Source organism: Stigmatopora argus, chromosome 9 (assembly GCF_051989625.1).
Source record: "Stigmatopora argus isolate UIUO_Sarg chromosome 9, RoL_Sarg_1.0, whole genome shotgun sequence".
Taxonomy (NCBI): Eukaryota; Metazoa; Chordata; class Actinopteri; order Syngnathiformes; family Syngnathidae; genus Stigmatopora; species Stigmatopora argus.
The window spans coordinates 14,431,042-14,450,738 of NC_135395.1; the positions used below are offsets into that span (position 1 = coordinate 14,431,042).

A 19,697-nucleotide genomic window follows, 5' to 3' on the forward strand; every position below is an offset into this window, starting at 1 on the left:
ACCAAAAATAAAGTTTTAATATTTTTTTATATATGCAATTATCTTACTCCATCTCCAGTCCTTTGAAAATTGGTTGCAAAGTGAACAATTCCTAGCGATTTCCATGTGCACGCTCCATTAGCTGTAATGTAATGTTTGTTCAATGGCCCGATGCAAAACGGCCGATAAGCGAGCATGCTTGTCTTTACTCACATCAAGGATCAGCCATCTCTCTCCGTGTGTTTATGATATCTCTTAGTGAATGAGGGGTAACCAAATCGGAAATGATGTAGCCGGCCGGTATGCGCACGCCGTGCACCTTCCCTCACAGTTGCAACATGGCGCCACTGTTGGTGTCACTAAAATGCGGCTTACACGTCCACAGACGAAAACTGATGTTTGTTCTCCATAAGACAAGCTCGTACCACGTATGGAGTAGAAGCCAGGGTGAAAATGGGACGAAATCCACCCGTCAAACTTCTTATCTGGTAAGTTATCGAGGGGGTGATGAGTTGAAGAGTACTACAAGGTGCTTTTTAGGGTGACAGCCACCAAGCAAGGACAGAGATGGAATAAGTTGTCCATGTCTTCTGATCTTAACACGTAAATAGAAGTAATAACGGACATATTATTGTATACACGTGTGCATTTATGTGCTGGTGCTGTCATGCAAATCGGAGGTGAGTACAAAGACTACTAGCTAAGTGCTAACTTGGAACTGCAGTAGAAGACACGTTTTCAGTCAAGAACTAAATTGTAACATTTATATCGTTCTGATTTGACGTTATGTAATTGTGTTTTTCTTTGACAGCTGAATAGCAAAACCGACCGGTTTTTCAATACTGTTGATCGCCTGATTTTGGTAACTCATGTAAAGTCTTGCGTCACGTGTTGGAAACATACAGCCCAGTCATTAAATGTTTGATAAGGGTGTTTGTCTCACCCGTGGGCCGGGTGGGGGGTTTATTGACCCTCGTTTTTCCCCCTTCTGTCATTGTTGATGAAAGGCAAAGGTCCAAGGTGTTAAAAGTGTAACTCAGTTTGAAAGTGAAAGTTGAATACAATCTGTTTCAGTTTTGATATGAAGGCAGCAGTTTGAAATGATGCAAATCCATTTGTTACATGCCAAAACGCCCAAATAGTACTTGATTAATTTAAGATCAAGACAGAATATTTTGTAATTATATGCATAAACTGAGTCGCAATCTGAATTTTATTCTGATTTGCATTCATATGTCTTTATGCTTGCTTTTGCTCGCAAATGCTCATTTGCAATCAATCAAAAGCCTTTATTGAAACGAAATTGGTGGTGCTACTCCACAAAGTGCGTTTTTCCCAGTAAAAACATAAATAAGTAATTTAAAAAGTTGGAATTAAGCTGTAATAACTACAATAAAAATCACACAGGAAGGCCAGCACTTCGATTCAAAGAATAGTGAGGCAGATGTGGTTTCATTTAATGAGAATGAGCTTTTTATCAAGGCAGTCATGCCACAAAATAAACATAAAAAATGTGTTTCAGCTGTGCAGCCTGCCACACTCACGAACAAGCACATGGAAAACAAACACAACTGAAAGCAGTCGGCGCATTTTGGAGGCAGCAAAAGTAAGTAGCGATGAGAAGAAGTAAAATCAATGTACTTTGAATGTGTAAGGTTCATGTCTATTTTGACGCAAACTATTCCACAGCATTTACAGGCAATAGACAAACGAACATGCTGGCACGGGAATGCTGGAGGAAATCTTTCTGCAGACCCCAAAAATGTGGTGAGAACTAAAGTTGTTCCCGAGTCTATCTCAATTTGCTCACAATTTTTTTTTGTAATTCACCCCGACCAACAGATTGCTATTTTCCGTATAATTTAGATGCCCCTATTGTCCTGCATTTTTTTTTATTTGATTATCTTGTATCATAAAATGTGGCCCAAAAATGTGCTATCCTCAATTCTGTGTGCACAGTCGTGCCTGAGCTCTGTATTCCACAGACGGCGACACAATTGCAGTAGGTGTAAATCCTCTCTTTGCAGTGTCATATATTGCTTAATTGAATTTGGTCAAAGGCAGATGTTCAGAACAAGGTCATTAATTTACTGCCGTACAGCCGGGCACAATGCGGAGCTTCCATATTGAATGGATTAGAGGAATTAATGCATCAACTTTGGCCCTGGGGAGTCCCTGTGGCAGGTGTGTGCTTCGTTCTTGGGAAATAGACTTGCTGGCAGGAGTGGGTGCCCTACTATCAGATGAGATGACAGCCCAGGTGTTTCTTAGACAGGGCAGCTCTGCTTACTGATTCGTTTTAGAGTCCTCAAGGGACCCCAGGTTGACATTAAATATTCCATGTGAATGTGAAGTCTAACAGCATGGGAGCATATGTAAGAGTTAACATTATCAGGTGTTCATTCAAGGAGGAAGTTAACCACAGTGTAATAAAGCTAATATTAAGTAAGTCTAGTCAATCACTTTAGGGTTGTTTGATTTTGCATGCTCCACTGTACTGTTTCAAAATCATATATTAAAGGTCCATCTTGTGTGATATTTTAAATTTCTTGTTGTCAATCGAAATGAGGGAATGTTCTTTTTTTTCTCCACAGTTAAAAGAAGTAAACACAGCTTCGATTCTGTCTGCCATGCTTTCTTACGTGTGGCCAAAGGACAGACCTGACCTACGGGCCCGTGTTGTCATCTCTCTGGGCTTGCTTGCTGCAGCCAAGGTATAAAAAAAAAAAAAGGAAATGTACAATATGTGAAATTTTCACATTGTAAAATATGAAATCAATTCAAGATGCACTGCTATGTAATAGAAAAGGAATGTACACTACATTCCTTTTGTTTTGATGCAGCTGTTTTACAGCTTCTGTCTTAGGCGCACAAAAAAATACATACTTGGAGATGGAGACATTTATTGTTTTAGTTTTACCATGGCCATGTGTTTTTCAAGTAAGAAACAGTAGGGGGCAAATGTTACTGCATAAGAGCTTTTAATGTGAATGTCATTGTTTTCATTCAATGCACGTTTTTGCTTTCTAAGTTTTTTTTTTAACGCGATTATTCTGTCTATGTCAAAATACATCGGTTGTCTTGATCCATATTAGGCATCGAATAAGTTAATTGAGTGCCCTATCAGGGGATAAAAAGACATTTTGAGCAATGTGGCAAATAAGTAGAATTACATTTAGACAGCGATGTTATTCCTTGGAGTACTACAATTGTACATGATGGTGCTATTCTTTTAATATATTTGATGATCAGACTTTCTCCTTGATTAAGTTTTATGGACAGCCATCATGACCGTAACGTTTGTCATTAAACTTGGACTCACCTCACCTTAAATAGTTTGATAATAAAAATACTACTCAGGGCTGCCTACATGTTGGGGGGTTTTGTTTTGAATTGTTTTCTTCTCTCCTCCTCATTCCCAGATCACCAATGTGACAGTTCCCTTCATGTTTAAGTATGCAGTGGACGAGCTTAACCAGATGTCGGGACACATGCTGAACCTGAACGATGCGGCAAGCACTGTGGCTACCATGGCAACGGCCATGCTGATTGGCTGTGAGTTTCTGACTTATGTTGCACTAGCAGGTGCCGTGCTCATCAGAGGGCATGATGAGACTGCCTATTATCTCTGGGCTGACCTTTGGCGACACTATCACATGAATGCTGTGCCACAAATCCTGACTTTTTTTTCCCCCCATCACATTTGTATTTTCAAGTTCACCTATATATTGGTCATATACTGTACATACTGCTAATCTTCAATGCATTACTTGTCCAGGCATACAGGGAGGTCCATCATTTTTTTGTCTAAAGCAAACATAGGCACTTCTATTTTTACCTTATGTTGGCTTTTTGACAGAGGCCAATTGTGCTTCATTCTCTGCCAATCCTTCATACACCTTCTCCTTGAATATAATTAGGGGTAAGGTGGGGGTCTTTTTTTTTCCTTAGGTGCTCATGAAAAGCATAAATACTACATAAGGAAAATAGTGGCATACGACTACTGCAAGTCTCTCCACACTTGAGTGAGATCAGCTTTTATACACTCAGCCCTGTAGCCACTTATTTTAATGAGCCCATTTAGGGCTTGCTCAGTGCTTGGTGAATAATTGGTGCACATGAACAAGATTCCAGACAGGAGGAATTAGGATCACAAGGAACAATATACGGAACCCTCTTCCTCAATGGAATTGTGTTTTGTGCACCCCTCATGCAACATTCTGGGCTCGTTTTTCTGGCAAGGTGTGTAATTTGGCTGAAATGCTGGCCAGTCTTCACCCTCCTTTGTCAGATGTGGACACATTGTTCATTTGATGAGCATTTCTATTTAACGCCACATTACTACCCCACGAAAATGGGCAGACAGAGAAATTACTACCCTTCTCTGATCCCATAAGACAAGCTATGTATTGTGAAATCACCCTAAGAGCACAAGGTGCCATTCAAATTCCGACACTGCATATTTGTGACAATGACTTTTCCCTAGATGTCTTATTTTGTCACTACTGTATTAAATCCTTCATTGCCAATGATAGCAAGAGGCCTAAAAATCTATTTAGACTTTGATGATTGGCTTTGATTGATCATTTGTAGTGGGGGGTATGGACGGCAGCAATCGTCTGATCCAATAAGTTCATTTATGAAAAACATTAGTCGGAACAAAACGAAGGTTTTTGACCTGTTTCCTTAGTTTTTGAGTTGGTCAGTGTGGGCCAGGGCTTTAAATTGTAACTACAGTACCCTGAATCCCAAATGACCGCCATCTGGTAGTCAGTGGAGATAAAATGGATCTGTTTTATTGATTAATTTGAGTTTATTTTTAATTGCAAATGATTCGTATAATAAATTGAGTTATCTAGTAACAAGTTATTCAATAGAGCAGTCAATGAAAGAGTTTCTACGTGTAGTCAATACTTTGCTGACAGCACAAATTGATAATATATAACAAATATAAATGTCAAAATATTTTTAAACTAAGTTTTGCACTTTATGTACTTAATTTTTTTTTTAAACTTGTTTTCCATTTTTTGCATTTTGTTTTTATTGTCTCCTTTTGTTGAGCAGAGGTACTGATTTTTTTTTTGTTTATGACAAAAGCCAACCCTGTTTCAATTTCAACTTCTCTTCTTTGCTTGTCTCAGATGGTTTGTCAAGGGCATGTGCCGCTTTCTTTAACGAGCTTCGGAACATGACGTTCGGCAAGGTGGCCCAGAGCTCTATCCGTCGCATCGCCAAGAACGTCTTTCTCCACTTGCACAATCTGGATCTGAGCTTCCATCTTAGCCGCCAAACAGGAGCACTGTCCAAGGCCATCGACCGTGGCACCCGAGGCATCTCATTTGTCCTGAGTGCTCTCATCTTCAATCTGGGCCCAACATTCTTTGAGATGGGACTCGTTAGTGCCATCCTGGTGAGATTTGTTTTGGGCTGTTTCTTTGGGCTTTAAGTCAAATACTATCAAAAAGCTATTCTCAATGTAACTTCTTTGTGTAGATCTGCACTTTATATCACATTGCCATACTTCGCAGCAAATAGTCAGGATATTAATTCTAGGATGTCTCATTTTCATTAGATGAATCCTCATTTTCCTTAGGGTAGTCAACCTGTAGCCCATTAGCACCAGTCTAGAAGCCTGAAGCTTTGTTGCAGTTAAATGTCCTCTAGTGTATGCCTATGCACACGCACACACTTGGGGACTAAAGGACCTTTTCATCTGTAGCTTTGCCTTATTATTACCCACAACCATAATGTCAGCTTATAGATGTAATGAGGACAGACTTCATTGCTCAAATAGCGAAAGCATTAGTACAATTAGTTCTTGTAGTTTCTCGGCTATTTGTAATATTCTATTTCATAGTGGAGTTGTGGTGACACCAGCATTGCAGCCTGAAGGGCTGAAGTTCTTCATTGACTCTGTTACATGGGCATGTTAAGTTGTAAATTATGAAACGGTTTGTCTCTACCTTCTTTTTTCCCCATGCAGTTCTACAGGTTTGGTGGAGAATTCACAGCCATGGCCTTGGGCACATTAGGCGCATACACAGCTTTTACCATTCTTATGACGCAGTGGAGGTATGTTAATAAGTTATAGCACAACCATGCTAATGAGTGCAGATTTATATCAATTAATTTACATGATGATTACTTTTACCAATGCTACACCGGCAAAATGGCCATGTACTTTTTCCACACAGAACTCGTTTTCGCATAGAAATGAACAAAGCCGACAACGAAGCAGGCAATGCAGCTATTGACTCTCTCCTTAATTACGAGACAGTTAAGGTGAGATCACATATACACGTATACACATACACGCGCACCTATGCACCTCAACCCTATTTTCAGTTCCTCCTGATTCCTTCCTCTTTGTATTTATCTTTTTCTTCTCACTTTTTTTAGCTGGCAGTATCAATTTCACCCACCATTTTTTTTCCTTAGATACCATATGTTGCTCATACGATTGAGAATTATGAAAATGTAATACTATATTAAGCAAGTAATTTCTCCCGTATATATGTAGTGAACTCCCTCAATCACCCTTCTATATGTTTGTCTCTCTATGAATTATGTGCTTCCCCAGTTTGTTGGTGTCCATATTCCAGACATGAACTTCAAAACGACTATTAATTTGCGTAATAATATCCTTATTTTCTATTAAATAATTTTGTGTATGTGTGTGTTGGATAACTCAGGTTTCACACTGAGCGCTGCTATTTGTAAGTTCACGAACAATACTCTTCACAAGTGGAACATGATTGAAACAACACGGTCTAAAATCGTTTAAAAAATGTACATAAAATAAATATTCCTGTCATTGTTGTGATATTTTCAAAGGCTGAAGTTGGATTGCGTAGATCTGCTCATGCACGTTTTAATTACCATTGATCAATAATTTATCATTTTTTTTCCAGACATTTTTTGGAACGTTTTTTTCTCTCTATTGGGAAAGCGCTTAATAAAAAACAATTGCATAATGTCCCTAAAACTGGAATGTAGATGCAATCTTTATGATATCTCCAGAGGTTGTAGTAAGCTTGATTAGATGAATCTACATTTCTGGTGATGATTGATTGCTGTTTATGGGATATTAGCCACATTACAGCACTTATCATGACATGCAACACCATCTTAAACTGTCCCACTACTAGTTACCGCCACCCTTCTAACACAGGGATGCGTTCAAGCGCTCGGAAACAACAGCATTTTAAATGAGAATGCTTCAACATTCATTATTCATTTATAATTAAAAATAAACTTTGGGAATGACATCCATCTTCAGTATATTTGTACATACACAAACCAATCACCTCTCAAGCGGGCTCCTTAGGATTCTCGTTCATTCCTCCGGATATATTTGGGTATCCATGTTGTTTCCTTTTGCTGTTGTTTTATGCATACTGTTTTCCTTTTACATTTTGTTCTGTTATTTTGTATCATCTGTGTCAATGTGGCTGAATTTAGCATCACTCAGAGCTGTGAGTGCATATGTAATTAGATCTCCACCCACTCAAAAATCCGTTCCACTTTCACAAAGGGCTGGATGAGAACCCTGAACATGGTGCCTTCTCGCCGCTGCTTGCATTTGTTCTTCATGCACCACATTTTTTTTTCTCTCGCTACCCCCCGCAGCACCCTCAGGTCCCCCACTTTTGCCCATTTTATCAGTTATGCCATGTCCGTAGCTACACAGTCGGTAGCTATAAAGCAAATCGCCCACTTTTCCTTAGCGGAAAAAACAACAGTGCAACTAAACAAATGCAATGATTGTCAATTTGTAGGTAATTGGTGGGAGAGTGCAGAAGGGAACTTGTCATAATAGCTTTTTAGCATTTTTATTACTGTATTTAAGAAATTTGCTTGTAGCAGATTCTTGAAGAATCGACCTAAGGTGATAGCTGTAAGATTCCATCAAAATTAATACTGCTCGTGTGGATCAGCACTTAAGAGGTTCTCTGTTGGGAGATGTTAAGCCCCCATTAATGTATGTCCAGAGTTTGAGAGGAAAAAAGGGGATGATGTAATTTGTCTTTAATTTGCAAATCATATATTTAGAGTTGTTACTCTTTGATTATTGGACTTGACTAAAGCTTTTTTCTTTAGATGTGGAATTTCTTCTGTTACATTAGACTTTTTCATTTGAATGCGAAGGTTATCTAGATAGAAACAAGAAGCACTTTAGAGACTAGGCCAACTGAGACCCAGAGACTACTTAGAGCGCATTCTATTGTTCCTAAACCTCCAACCGTAACCACAATTTCTCCCACACTATCGTTGTCCCTTTTAATTTACAAATATTTCCAACTCTTTGTTTTTCATACTAGTACTTCAACAACGAGCACTACGAAGCCGAGAAGTATGATTCCTTTCTGAAAAGCTACGAGTCATCCTCATTAAAAACCACGTCCACACTTGCAATGCTCAACTTTGGCCAGAGCGCCATCTTCAGTGTCGGTCTCACCGGAATCATGGTGCTGGCTAGCAAGGGCATTGCAGCAGGTGGGTCATACTGTGGTCATTTTCATCATATTGCCAATTTCCAATTTGAGTGTGCTTATGTTGTTTCAGAGTTCTTTTCTCCTATGCTTATGATATTCATTTCTAAGAGGTAGAATATTTTGTGATTTATCGGTGCTGCTGCCATGTAGGTTCGATGACGGTGGGTGACCTGGTGATGGTGAACGGCCTGCTCTTCCAGCTCTCCCTCCCTCTAAACTTTCTGGGCACAGTGTACAGAGAGACCCGGCAGGCTCTTATAGACATGCACACACTTTTCACACTGCTCAGTATTGACACCAACATCAAGGTAAATAACTGTGTCAGCTTGACATTTTTCCTCTACATTGCCAATTTTATTTAGATGAGATTTTTTTTGTATCCCTCAATTTTCTTTTCAGGTCTCTGCTTTTATACAGTCAAGCTAAATACTCTACACAAAGTCCTCGAGTTTTTCTGTCATGAGGAAGAAAACTTTTAGAAAGAAATATTCTGTACTGTGACTACTCTTTTGTCCCGCTTTGTATGAAATGAATTTGCTATGCATGTGGAGGGAAACCAAATATCCCTGGCAGATAATCTACAACAATGAGGAAAGCATGTCAAGTCCACAGATGAATGCCACAGCCAGAATTTTAACAGAATTCTAAGATGGATGTGCTAAGCACTCTTCTACCTTGGCAGACGTGACTTCACTGATCTTATTTTAATTGTGGGATAATATTAGTACATTCATACTATCTATCTTGATTTTTTTCCCCACCCGGTCGCACAATTGTGCAATCAAAAATTGGGATAGATAAAAAGATCGTACAAAACAATGAACCACTGCGGAAAGATCTTGAATGGACTTGGGCAGTCCTTTTGTAAGTTCTTCAGAACTACTTACAATTGATCTCAGAAAAGCATTTAGGAGCCTGCGTACATTCTCCATTTTTGTCCACTTGCAATCCTGGCACGTTGCAAATGCACTTAAAATACATAGATGTTTACCATTCAAGCACCATCAATGCAGATTTCATTTAAAAGTGCACACCCTTTTTTTTCCCCTCCCGCCTGAGTGGCCGTCAGTTATTTTCAACATCTTGACAGCCCATCTCGCAGTCGAGGCGTCCACTTTAGTGCAGATGTGTCCCCGCTGCCTGCTCTCCGTGTCTCAGTGCCACGGAAGTGTCTAGGCTGTAATTGCATTATTTATTTTAATTGTGATTCCTCAGAGAATGGCACAGCCCAGCAGGCCATTATTGACTGAGCGCATAATGCATTCTTTTGAACACTTTAATTAAGTACTTAAAATAATCCACCCCACCCCTTTAACTATTCTACAAAATACATTTTTGCTTTCCTTCACGTGGAAGGGCCGACATCTTAATTTGTTTGTCCTAATGGACTGTGAGTTGTTTGTATTAATTGGCAGAGAGTGATTGTGCCGTCATTCATGTTCATTCTATCCGCAATCTTGCTCCGAACAGCTCTGACTTTTTTTGGAAAGAAAAAGAGCGTGCATTTTTACTACAGGCTTTTGGATGATTATGTTGCTAATAGTTTGTGCAGAAGAGCCTTTCAGTCTCTGTGTGAGGACAGAGCTTTATTGGCAACTGACCTTGACTTTATATCAATGCTATGCTGAGAGCTGAGCCCATTGTGTGCCGAAGGTTTCCACACGTATTGATCTGTCAGTCATCTCTAAAACGCCAAAAAGTCTATTAATTTTTTTTTAAAAGACCACTTAAATCTTTTGATTTTCCTCACCATTATCCATCTTTGCAAGTTGTTGAATGGAGTTGTCGAAAAAAGTATGTCTAATGCACACGTTTAAGCATCAGATACGGCCGGCTACGTCATTTTGTGTGGCCCACGAAAGTAAATCATGTGCATACTGTACTGGTTGCATCACTTTTTTTGCCTGATTTTTAACCGTCTAAGAATATACTTGATATTGCATCGGTATTGAAAAATTTTAACAAAAATAATCAGATCAGATCTGAAGGCAATTGGTGTCGGGAAATTCCGAGTGAGAAATCTATTTCACTTCCAATGAATTTTGTGATTTTATTCAGGAGAAGAATTTGGCCCCACCTTTAAGTGTCACACCACTGGAGTCCACCATTCGCTTTGAAGATGTATATTTTGAGTACCTTGAAGGCCAGAAAGTTCTGAATGGGGTGACATTCGAGGTACCTGCTGGGAAGAAGGTGGCCATAGTCGGGGGCAGTGGTTCCGGGTAAGCCAGCAGGAATACACGCTCAAACCTTTATGGATGTCCGACAACTGCATTCGCTGACAATCTCCACCCGCTGTCATCAGTTGGAGCATTAAGAATGCCGCTGCTGATGATTGGTCCCATTTCTGCTTTCAGGAAGAGCACAATTGTGCGACTGCTGTTCCGCTTTTATGAGCCCCAGCGGGGAAACATCTACATCGGAGGCCAGAACATCAGAGACGTTAGCCTGGAGAGCTTGAGGAAGGCTTTGGGGATCGTACCGCAGGTCTGCATTGAATCAGTGAAACACAAAGAACATTGGATTTATCAATATGCACTCCACTTAAAGTTTCTTTGGTGGAAACATTGGATTGTAAATTTGGCACCGCATAAAGCAGAAAAGTGCTTTTTAGCACCCTGCCAAATTTGAATGATTAACAAAATTGCCAATTACGGTAGATAAAATGAGACTTGAAAACACCCTAGAAGTCCTATCGACATGCACTATGGAAACAATGGTAGCTAATGTGACAAATTATACGGTGGTGATGGAGATTTATTCTGGGATCTCAAATTCTTATTCAGTGGGGAAGGGGTAACTCAAATCTTAAACCCAAATGCATCCTCATTTGGGTGCTGTTTCAGCCTCCCCCAAAACATCCAGGCAACTGAAGAGAAAAATAGTTCAACATTATATTTTTCACAGTTTTTACAGATTTTTAGCAAATATAATCCAGTATGGATGATGAATTGAATGTGAAAACAACCCCCTAATTACACATTTATGGTCTTTAAGTCTGACTTACACTTTCAAGAGGTATTTTTGTCTTCTTTTATACATGTTAACATTCAAGAATCCATTTCAATTCCACTTAATTTTGCATGCAATGTGTTCAGGAACTAATCTGAACAGATGGTGCAATGTTTTTGTCATTTGTATACTACTTTTTCTCCCTCCTACCTTTGTCGCTTCTCTGCATTTGCACTTTTTGTCTTCCCATCCCTGCAACAGTAACAACATTGTGAGATTTCCTTTTTTTATTATTATCATCTTTTCACTGCTGTCAGGATGCCGTCCTGTTCCACAATACCATCTTCTACAACCTACAGTATGGGAACATCAACGCGACACCGGAAGATGTTTACCGTGTAGCTCGTCTTGCCGGCATCCATGACGCCATCCTCAGGATGCCACATGGTTATGACACACAAGTTGGCGAGCGAGGCCTCAAGCTGTCAGGTATGCTGCACCACTGTTTATTTTTATTTTTTTTATATGTTCCATTAAAACTGCCTCTCACTTGAAAAATCTAATGTTATAAAAAACAGTTAGGAGTGAAAATGTGCCAAAAATTCCCCATAAATATATCTGTCATTATGTTACATTATCCAGATATTACTTTGAAATCTGATGTAATAATATAGTTCAATGTTACAGTACACATTTTTGACAATACTACCTTAAAAATCAATTATAATTTGTTCTTAAAGTCCTTGAAAATTGAAGTCATGCATCTTTAAAGATAATTGCTAAAAACAAGGACATGCTCACTGCGATCGGGCGGGCTGCTAACAGAATGCTTTTTTCCCCAAGTGTATGACCTTCCTATCTTTCTTATTAATTAGTTCAATTTAACATGGTTTTTAAAAGACATTCATTTTTACATTAAAGTTTCACACTTGCACTTTTCAAAAGAATTGAGAGACCCAACACTAAATAATTCATTAATCATGTTTTGGCTTAGATATGTTTGTTCCTTTTTAATATTAATACAAAGACATTTTGTACAATTCATTTGTTTTGGGGGGGTACTAGTTTGGTTTCGGCTCTTTGCCTCTTTATACATATTCTCTCTTTTTTTTGGGAGTTCTCGTTCTTTCATTAATGACTGGAAAATATTCTGGCGAGAAACATGATCTGACCCCAGCCCATTAGTTTGACACCTATGTGTGCACTAAACTCCTATTCCATGTGCAATTTTCTTTCCATTTTCACATGTAGTGAATTATTATTATCTATTTTAGTTTAACAAAGTGAACAACACCGCGGCGGCCGTCTGGGCTTCTAACGTCTTTGACATCCCCTATTGCTGACGGTGTTTTATAATGTCTCTAAAAGTCGCTTATATTCAAAAGGCCACACACAGCTTGCATGTAACAAAGGCTGAGTCAGAAACAGAGCCAAAGTATCCTGCCGATTTTTCTTCACAATTAAATAAAAGTCTTCTTGTACCCGTCATGCTGAATGGTTGCTGCGGTGCGTTTTTACTCTGCTTGAGGTGATTATCCAATGAGGGCAGGGGGGGACCTTTCACTCCTTATTCCGTACCTACCCGCTGAGGTCTGCTTGCATTGTTTCATGGCATCCATTGTTTGGTTTCAGGCGGGGAGAAGCAGCGTGTCGCCATCGCCCGTGCGATACTGAAAAATACGCCCATTCTCCTGTATGATGAGGCCACTTCGTCTCTGGACTCCATCACAGAAGAGGTGCAGGCATACATATTTAACAGAACAAACACCCACTCAGTCACCTGCCAAAGGTTCACGTGATAATTCTGCATGACTGTGACATCCCCCCCCTCATTCACACACCACTGCACTTATTCCCCCTTGCCACCTGCCGCTGTTTCCTCTTCTTTAAGCTCCAGCACGGCTTTAACCCCCCCCTCAACCCCCAGTCTGTGTAAATGTTACATTTAATGAGAAAGTTCAGCGCACCATTTCTGCTTTGGAGGGTGAAGAACAACACCGTAGATCATGTTAATTAAGATTTACTTTCGCTGTGTGTGTTTCCGAATTAACATATAAGATGAGCTAATACCCTCTTGTGGTTTTTGTGAAATAATTGCATCTCGGGTTTCTTTTCATGTGTTGGTTCTTGGAAACCTATCAGGTTACTAAACAGAAAAAAATGATGCTTGCCCTTTCAGAATATCTTGAGCGCAATGAAGGAGATGGTGAAACAAAGGACGTCAGTGTTCATTGCTCACCGGCTTTCCACTGTCGTAGACGCCGACGAGATCATTGTGCTTAGTGAGGTACATCTTCACTTATTTTCTTAACTCCCTTTCCTATTAGTGTTAGTTTTTCATTTCAACTGAACAATAAGTTTAAAAAGTAAATTGGTGAATCATTATCACAATTGCTGCCATGACAGGAGATGGCTACGGCTTGACTAGGTTAAGATCTCATGATGGCATAGTTTTTTAGCAAAAATATGCTTCAAAAAGGCACGCAAACAATTCCTTTATATGGACAGAACTTTCATCCGAATAAGTAAACAGAAAGCAGGATAGGTCAGTGAAAAAAAGTTAACTGTAACTACAAGACTTTACAAATGTTAGATTAAGAATCGGTCCAATTAGCACATCTTGCATGACTTTGACACTTACATGACCTTCTCCCTATTATCGCTGCTAATATTGAGAATTTAACAGTTTATTTTAAACACTTACTATATTCCACGGGGAGATATTGTGCACGTCAACATTTTTTGGGGGAAACACATTAATTACAGTGCCTATCCCACAGTTCACAGATTGTTTTGATCAGTGATCTTATGAACTAACCAAGTCCGCAGAAACTTCTTCTGTTCCACCATCATTTTGTGTTGACTGGAATCCAATCATCAAAATCCCAATTGGCATTAGTCAATGTCAGTTTTTCACGGAATAACATTAAGAAAAAATATCACGATAACAAAATTAAGATTTCAAATGTAATATTTAAAAAAAAAAATGGGGTAAAATAATACAGACCTTTTATTTCCCCTAGAAAATTGTAGTTTTTTAAAAAATATATAGATTACATACATTACGGGGTACTGTAAAATTAAAAAAATATGATAAGTAAATCAATACTTAGCATTGCTCCTGATAGGTGGGTGGAAAAGATGCAGAGGCTGTGAGAGCTATGTGCTTTTGGCGTATAAAAATGTATAAAAATTTGCATCACTGGTGAGATAATTTCCAGAACAAAAGTGAGTTACTTAAGTGCTCCTTGGTCGCTACCTCCTGCCCTCCGTTCACCATTGTGGTGATCTCTCTTGGTTTATCGGAGAATCCCTCCTCCCTTCTACCCATCAGCCAGTGTTGATACTATGGATTCCTCTCTCTATAACCCGGATTTTCAAGGAACAGTCAAGTCAAAAGAAAAAAAGTACTGCGACATGCATATGTAGTGCTTGGAATCACTTGTGGTCTTAGTAGAAGAGCATCAATATGAAAGGTATTCGCAGTCAAGTGACATTTTCCCAGCGCAGATGAAATGAGGGCCTCATTTTGAACAGCTCCCCGTGAGAGAGCATGTGCGCTAACCGTGTTTCCAGAGTCAGATGGCGGGGATCAGAGGGTCGTGGCAAGGAGGCATGTTTTGTGTGTGATGTCGCCATGGAGTTTTCAGGTGTCGCTGGCAGAGGACCGCCCGGGGTGCTCATTAAAAAGCGGGCGAGCGGTCACATGCTTATCTCGGGCTCACTAAAGATAATACCGACACCTCTGCATGCTCATGGGAGCTGGGGGAAGGGGGTGCCTTCGTTTGTGTTGAGCTGTGTGGGAGGCGTGCGTACTGTATGTGTGCGTGCGTACGTGCGTGTGTGTGTATGTGTTTGTGAGTCAGTGTTTTTGTGTGAGAAAATGCAACAGTTGTTCAGGAGGCGTAAGGGATCCTAGAAGGGGGGAGCTGGCATTCTGTAGAGTATGTGGTCAGTGTTGGTGGTCATAAAGAGATTATTATTAAATCTGTACCCGTTAGAGCATATTTTTGAGATTGCGTGTGTTGTCAGCCATTTTGTTTTGGCCAAACATGGGTTTCTTTTTTTGTTTTGTTGGTGTCCCTGTCTTGTCCTGACTGGGTAGGGTAAAGTGAAAGAACGTGGCAACCACGAAACGCTCATCGGCATGCCGGGCAGCTTGTATGCCGACCTGTGGAACACCCAGAACAGCAAAACCCTGAATGCCAATAAGATGCCCAGAAAGTCGCCGCCGGAGCGCCTCTCCCAGAAGGAGGAAGAGAGGAAGAAACTGCAGGAGGAGATCCTCAACAGTGTGAAAGGCTGTGGGAACTGCTCCTGCTGAGAAAGCTGTCATCTCCAACTCTCGTCACCGTCCCAACACAGATGGCCCGGGCTGGAGTCCCCAGTCTGCTTGGTATTTGAGGAGGAGAAAGTGGGGGGATGCGGCCCCATTATGCATCACTGCCAAGCCTGGTGGTGCGGCCATGCTTCCTTTTCCTCCCGCTTCTCCTTCTCATTTCAATAAAAGCTCTCGCTGGCCAAGCGAAGGAGCTGCACAGGCAATGGATGACGTCCAGAGCTATATGTCAGTTTCTTCAGATAAAGCCAAGAAGAAGAGACCTTGTGTATCACATACGTGCAATCTAGACATCTGCTCAACAACATGGTCACAACCACTTCCTCATCTCTGTTCTCAATCTATCCTGATTCTTTGACATCTTTCGTCTCACTCAAAACAGATTCCATCTATTGATGCACGTATGTTTTCATACTGGCACGCTATGGACGGCTTGATTTCAGAGATTATTTTTTAGATTAATTTAACTCGTCTTTTTTTTAATGAGGGTGTCTGAATATATATTTATACATGGCGAGAATTCAGACCTGTATCTTCAAATGGAACTTAGTCTTCATGCACAGTTATGCCTCAAATGTCACAGGCTTGGGTGAAATTTCAAAGAATTCCAATTGTCCCCCTCAATGCGTCAATTACAGGTGAATGTTGAGAGTCATGAGCTTACAAAACTGCCTCCCGAGCGAATTAACAGAATGTCACAGATGCATCGGTGTAAAAATAACACTGCAGGAACGACGATGAGCGTCTAATGAATGAATGATGAATGGTTCTCACCACAGTGTGAGCCAACGTTGCGAGACCTCCTCTGGGAACATTTTGCAGTAATATGGTCGAGCCTTGATGCAGCTATTTTGACGAGAGTCGTGTTTGTCATTTTAACTGCAGGCAATTATGCGAATTGATCAGAAAATGTTGAAAGTTTTACGTCAATGTTAATATTTAAATACCTGACATGTATGTCCTCATTTTCCGAGGGCTGTTTTGTTTGTGATACGCACATTTTGCTTGAATCCCTGATTGTCTTGTTTCTATTAATAAAATGGAAAGATTTTCTTTTATGAACCCATCTTGTTGTGTTTGATTACTTGTTCTGTGATGACAATAACTGTCTGGTACTTTTCCATGAAATGTGTATAATTGCTTTGCAATTTGCTCTTGACACAATGGTGGTAAGACAAACATTTAATGATTTGTTTCTGTTGCAATTCAAACCTTAAGATTTATTGTTTCATCAAAGCATTAGAAAAGTGAGGCTGATAGCTGTAAAAACATGTCGTGGTGTGCATGGTAAACTCAAAAAATGGGAACTTGGATTTGGCATATTTTGCTGTAATTTACAATGGAATATACATGATGGTCTTCTATTAGAATTTTGCATTAAGATAGTGGGTAGTCATAAAAGTAAATGATTAAAAGCCTCATGTCATGGCCACCTGGCTTGGTCGCATCTCGAAATTTTGATCGTATCGCAGGCGAATTATCCAATCGAATTTTTTGTCATACCACGAGCTGATCGTAGGTCGAGGTACCACTGTACATTATTGTATTTTAATGCACAATCCGTATGTTTCTTTGTGGTTTGTTTTACAGTTTTCCTTAATTGAACTGTTGAAAAGCACCATACAAAAAGATCTAACCTGCCCCCAATTGAAACAAGCCTTTTTCCCCCCCAAATGTTTAAATTCAACATTGACATGAAAATATTTCTAAGAGAAAACAAACGGATCGAATGTATCCTCTATCAAGACGGATCGATTGATTTATTGGTATTGTCGCAAGGTGATGCCTAGCATGTGGAGTTCGTAAATCCTCTAATAAATGAAAGTAATAAAAAGTAACATTCAAGTGAAATGTCATCTTAAGCATGATAAGCCCTCCGCCACCTCGAGGCAGATGAAAGTCGACTTTGATAAAGTCTCCCTTAAAAGGAAATCAAGTGCATGATTACTGTCTGGATGGCTCTCCTTTCATGCGTTAGATGCCCAGGCGCATGAGTTGATGGTAATGGCGTCCTTCTAATATAACCCAGGAAAAGAGTATGAGACACTTCATTAGCGACTCCTAACAGTGTGGCTGCCCCTTAAAGGTGACACGCTAATTATTCAGTGAGCAGTCATTCACTATGATCTGCTCAGGTTTTTGTTTGATTTGCTCAAGGACGCAACACATTGAAACTCTGATGTTAGGAAAGCTAGTCAGTGTGGCGTTTGATTTCTAGGTTTTTTTTTTTCACAGCCCTTATTTCCTGCCCTGAGATGTTTGTCTTCATTTATTTGCAAGGTAATGAGGAAGCCAGCTCTGTCCAACATGTATAGTTATGGCCGCTACAGCGACACTAAGGCATCTCATAACATCCTTAATGTGTACCACAGCGGGGGTGCCAGACCCTCATTCATGCATTGTGACCTTCTCCTGCAGGAGACATTTACCAAATTGTGGTGTAGAGAAGAGATGATAGCCTCCACTTGAACACATCTTTCTGCCAATATAACACTCATGTAATGGTCCTCAAACTTTTCACACCATATGACACCTAAAAAAAATACACATCTTCCCAAGTGCCATGTTGATAACAAACATTAAATCTGTTACAACTAAGAGCGAGATATGGATGAAGTTTATGGCATGCCTCAAGTCATCGTGCTTGAGCATGATTTTAAACGTGACTATCTTTAACAAATTGCAAGATAGATCCATTTTAAATTGTGGAATAGCTGCATTTTCTCCACTAATTCACATCAGAAAAGTTATCAAAAATTATTATCATCTGGCATGACCATTTAGGTGTGCCTGTTCCCTTTAAGGGAACAGACAGAATGATTATATAGATATATATTGTTGCAAAACCTTCTCCTTAAAGGCCATCTATAATACTTATATAGCATTGTTGGACAAGGGGACTCTTTTAGACAAAAACAATTAATAATAGTGCATTAGGTTTGTTGTTTGCCCCTCATTTTAAAACCAGGAGTTAAAAATAAGTGGTTTGCGAATTTCCAGGGTTTTCTACATCAACAATCCAGGGCTCCCACCGGCATGTGTCAATCACATTAAGGTCCCTCCTTTATTTAACCAAGTGCAATATACCTGTGAGGAAGACACGCTGACAGACAGGACAAGAAGAATGGCGAGCAGGAAAGGTAAGTGTATGACCGTAGCGGGTAATTAGGCTAACAGTAAATTTGATCTGTATTACCATTTCAAACAAACTAGGAAGTGCAAATGTATACAAAACTTGTGATATATTTTTTAAAAACAAAAATACAAATGATTACCGTTGTTCCAAATCACATCACGTGACTAGAAATCAAGCCAAATCGCATCATTTTGAGGGGATCGAAATGATCGATTTAAAAAAAAACTTCTTTGCTCTAAACCACGTGTCAAAGTAGCAGCGCGGGGGCCACATCTGGCCCGCCGCATCATTTTGTGTGGCCCGGGAAAGTAAATCATGAGTGCCGACTTTCTGTTTTAGGATCAAATTAAAATGAAGAGTATAGATGTATATTAAATTTCCTGATTTCCCCCCTTTTAAATCAATAATCATAATTTTTAATCCATTTTTTCTGTGTTTTTAGTTCAAAAATCATTTTGTAAAATAAAATAAATTTAATTTTTTTTTTAAATAAACATTGTTTTAGATCTATAAAAACTGAATATTCAGGGATTTTAATCCAGTTGTCCCGAGTCTGACACCCTTGCTCTAAACTGTACTTCAGTTTTCCAATCTTAAGACCAGTTGTGAGAAAATAAGGCTTTTGTATATAAAAATAATCAAATGTTGATACAATTCAAATTACAATCACAATTTTAGATCTGCACGCCAGCGCTTTTCATACCTGTTAAGAGCGATGTGATGCTCATTCGCAACCCCGTTCATCGTCTGTCACTGAAGTCTCCCGTGCCATCTCTTATGCTAAAAGTGGGAGGCG

The 19,697-nt window shown here is 39.6% G+C and overlaps 1 protein-coding gene across 1 annotated transcript; it reads left to right on the plus strand.

Moving 5' to 3' along the window:
• The first annotated feature begins 277 nt into the window (after positions 1–277).
• Positions 278–16,831, plus strand: LOC144082762 (iron-sulfur clusters transporter ABCB7, mitochondrial-like). The gene is made up of 16 exons (XM_077610160.1): positions 278–467; positions 1,502–1,585; positions 1,669–1,746; positions 2,574–2,693; positions 3,402–3,534; positions 5,121–5,389; positions 5,963–6,051; positions 6,174–6,261; positions 8,301–8,475; positions 8,625–8,782; positions 10,533–10,696; positions 10,832–10,961; positions 11,744–11,915; positions 13,059–13,162; positions 13,606–13,713; positions 15,532–16,831. Exons 1-16 carry the CDS (start codon positions 282–284, stop codon positions 15,748–15,750), a joined length of 2,277 nt encoding a protein of 758 aa, XP_077466286.1. The 5' UTR covers positions 278–281; the 3' UTR covers positions 15,751–16,831.
• The last annotated feature ends 2,866 nt before the right edge of the window (positions 16,832–19,697 follow it).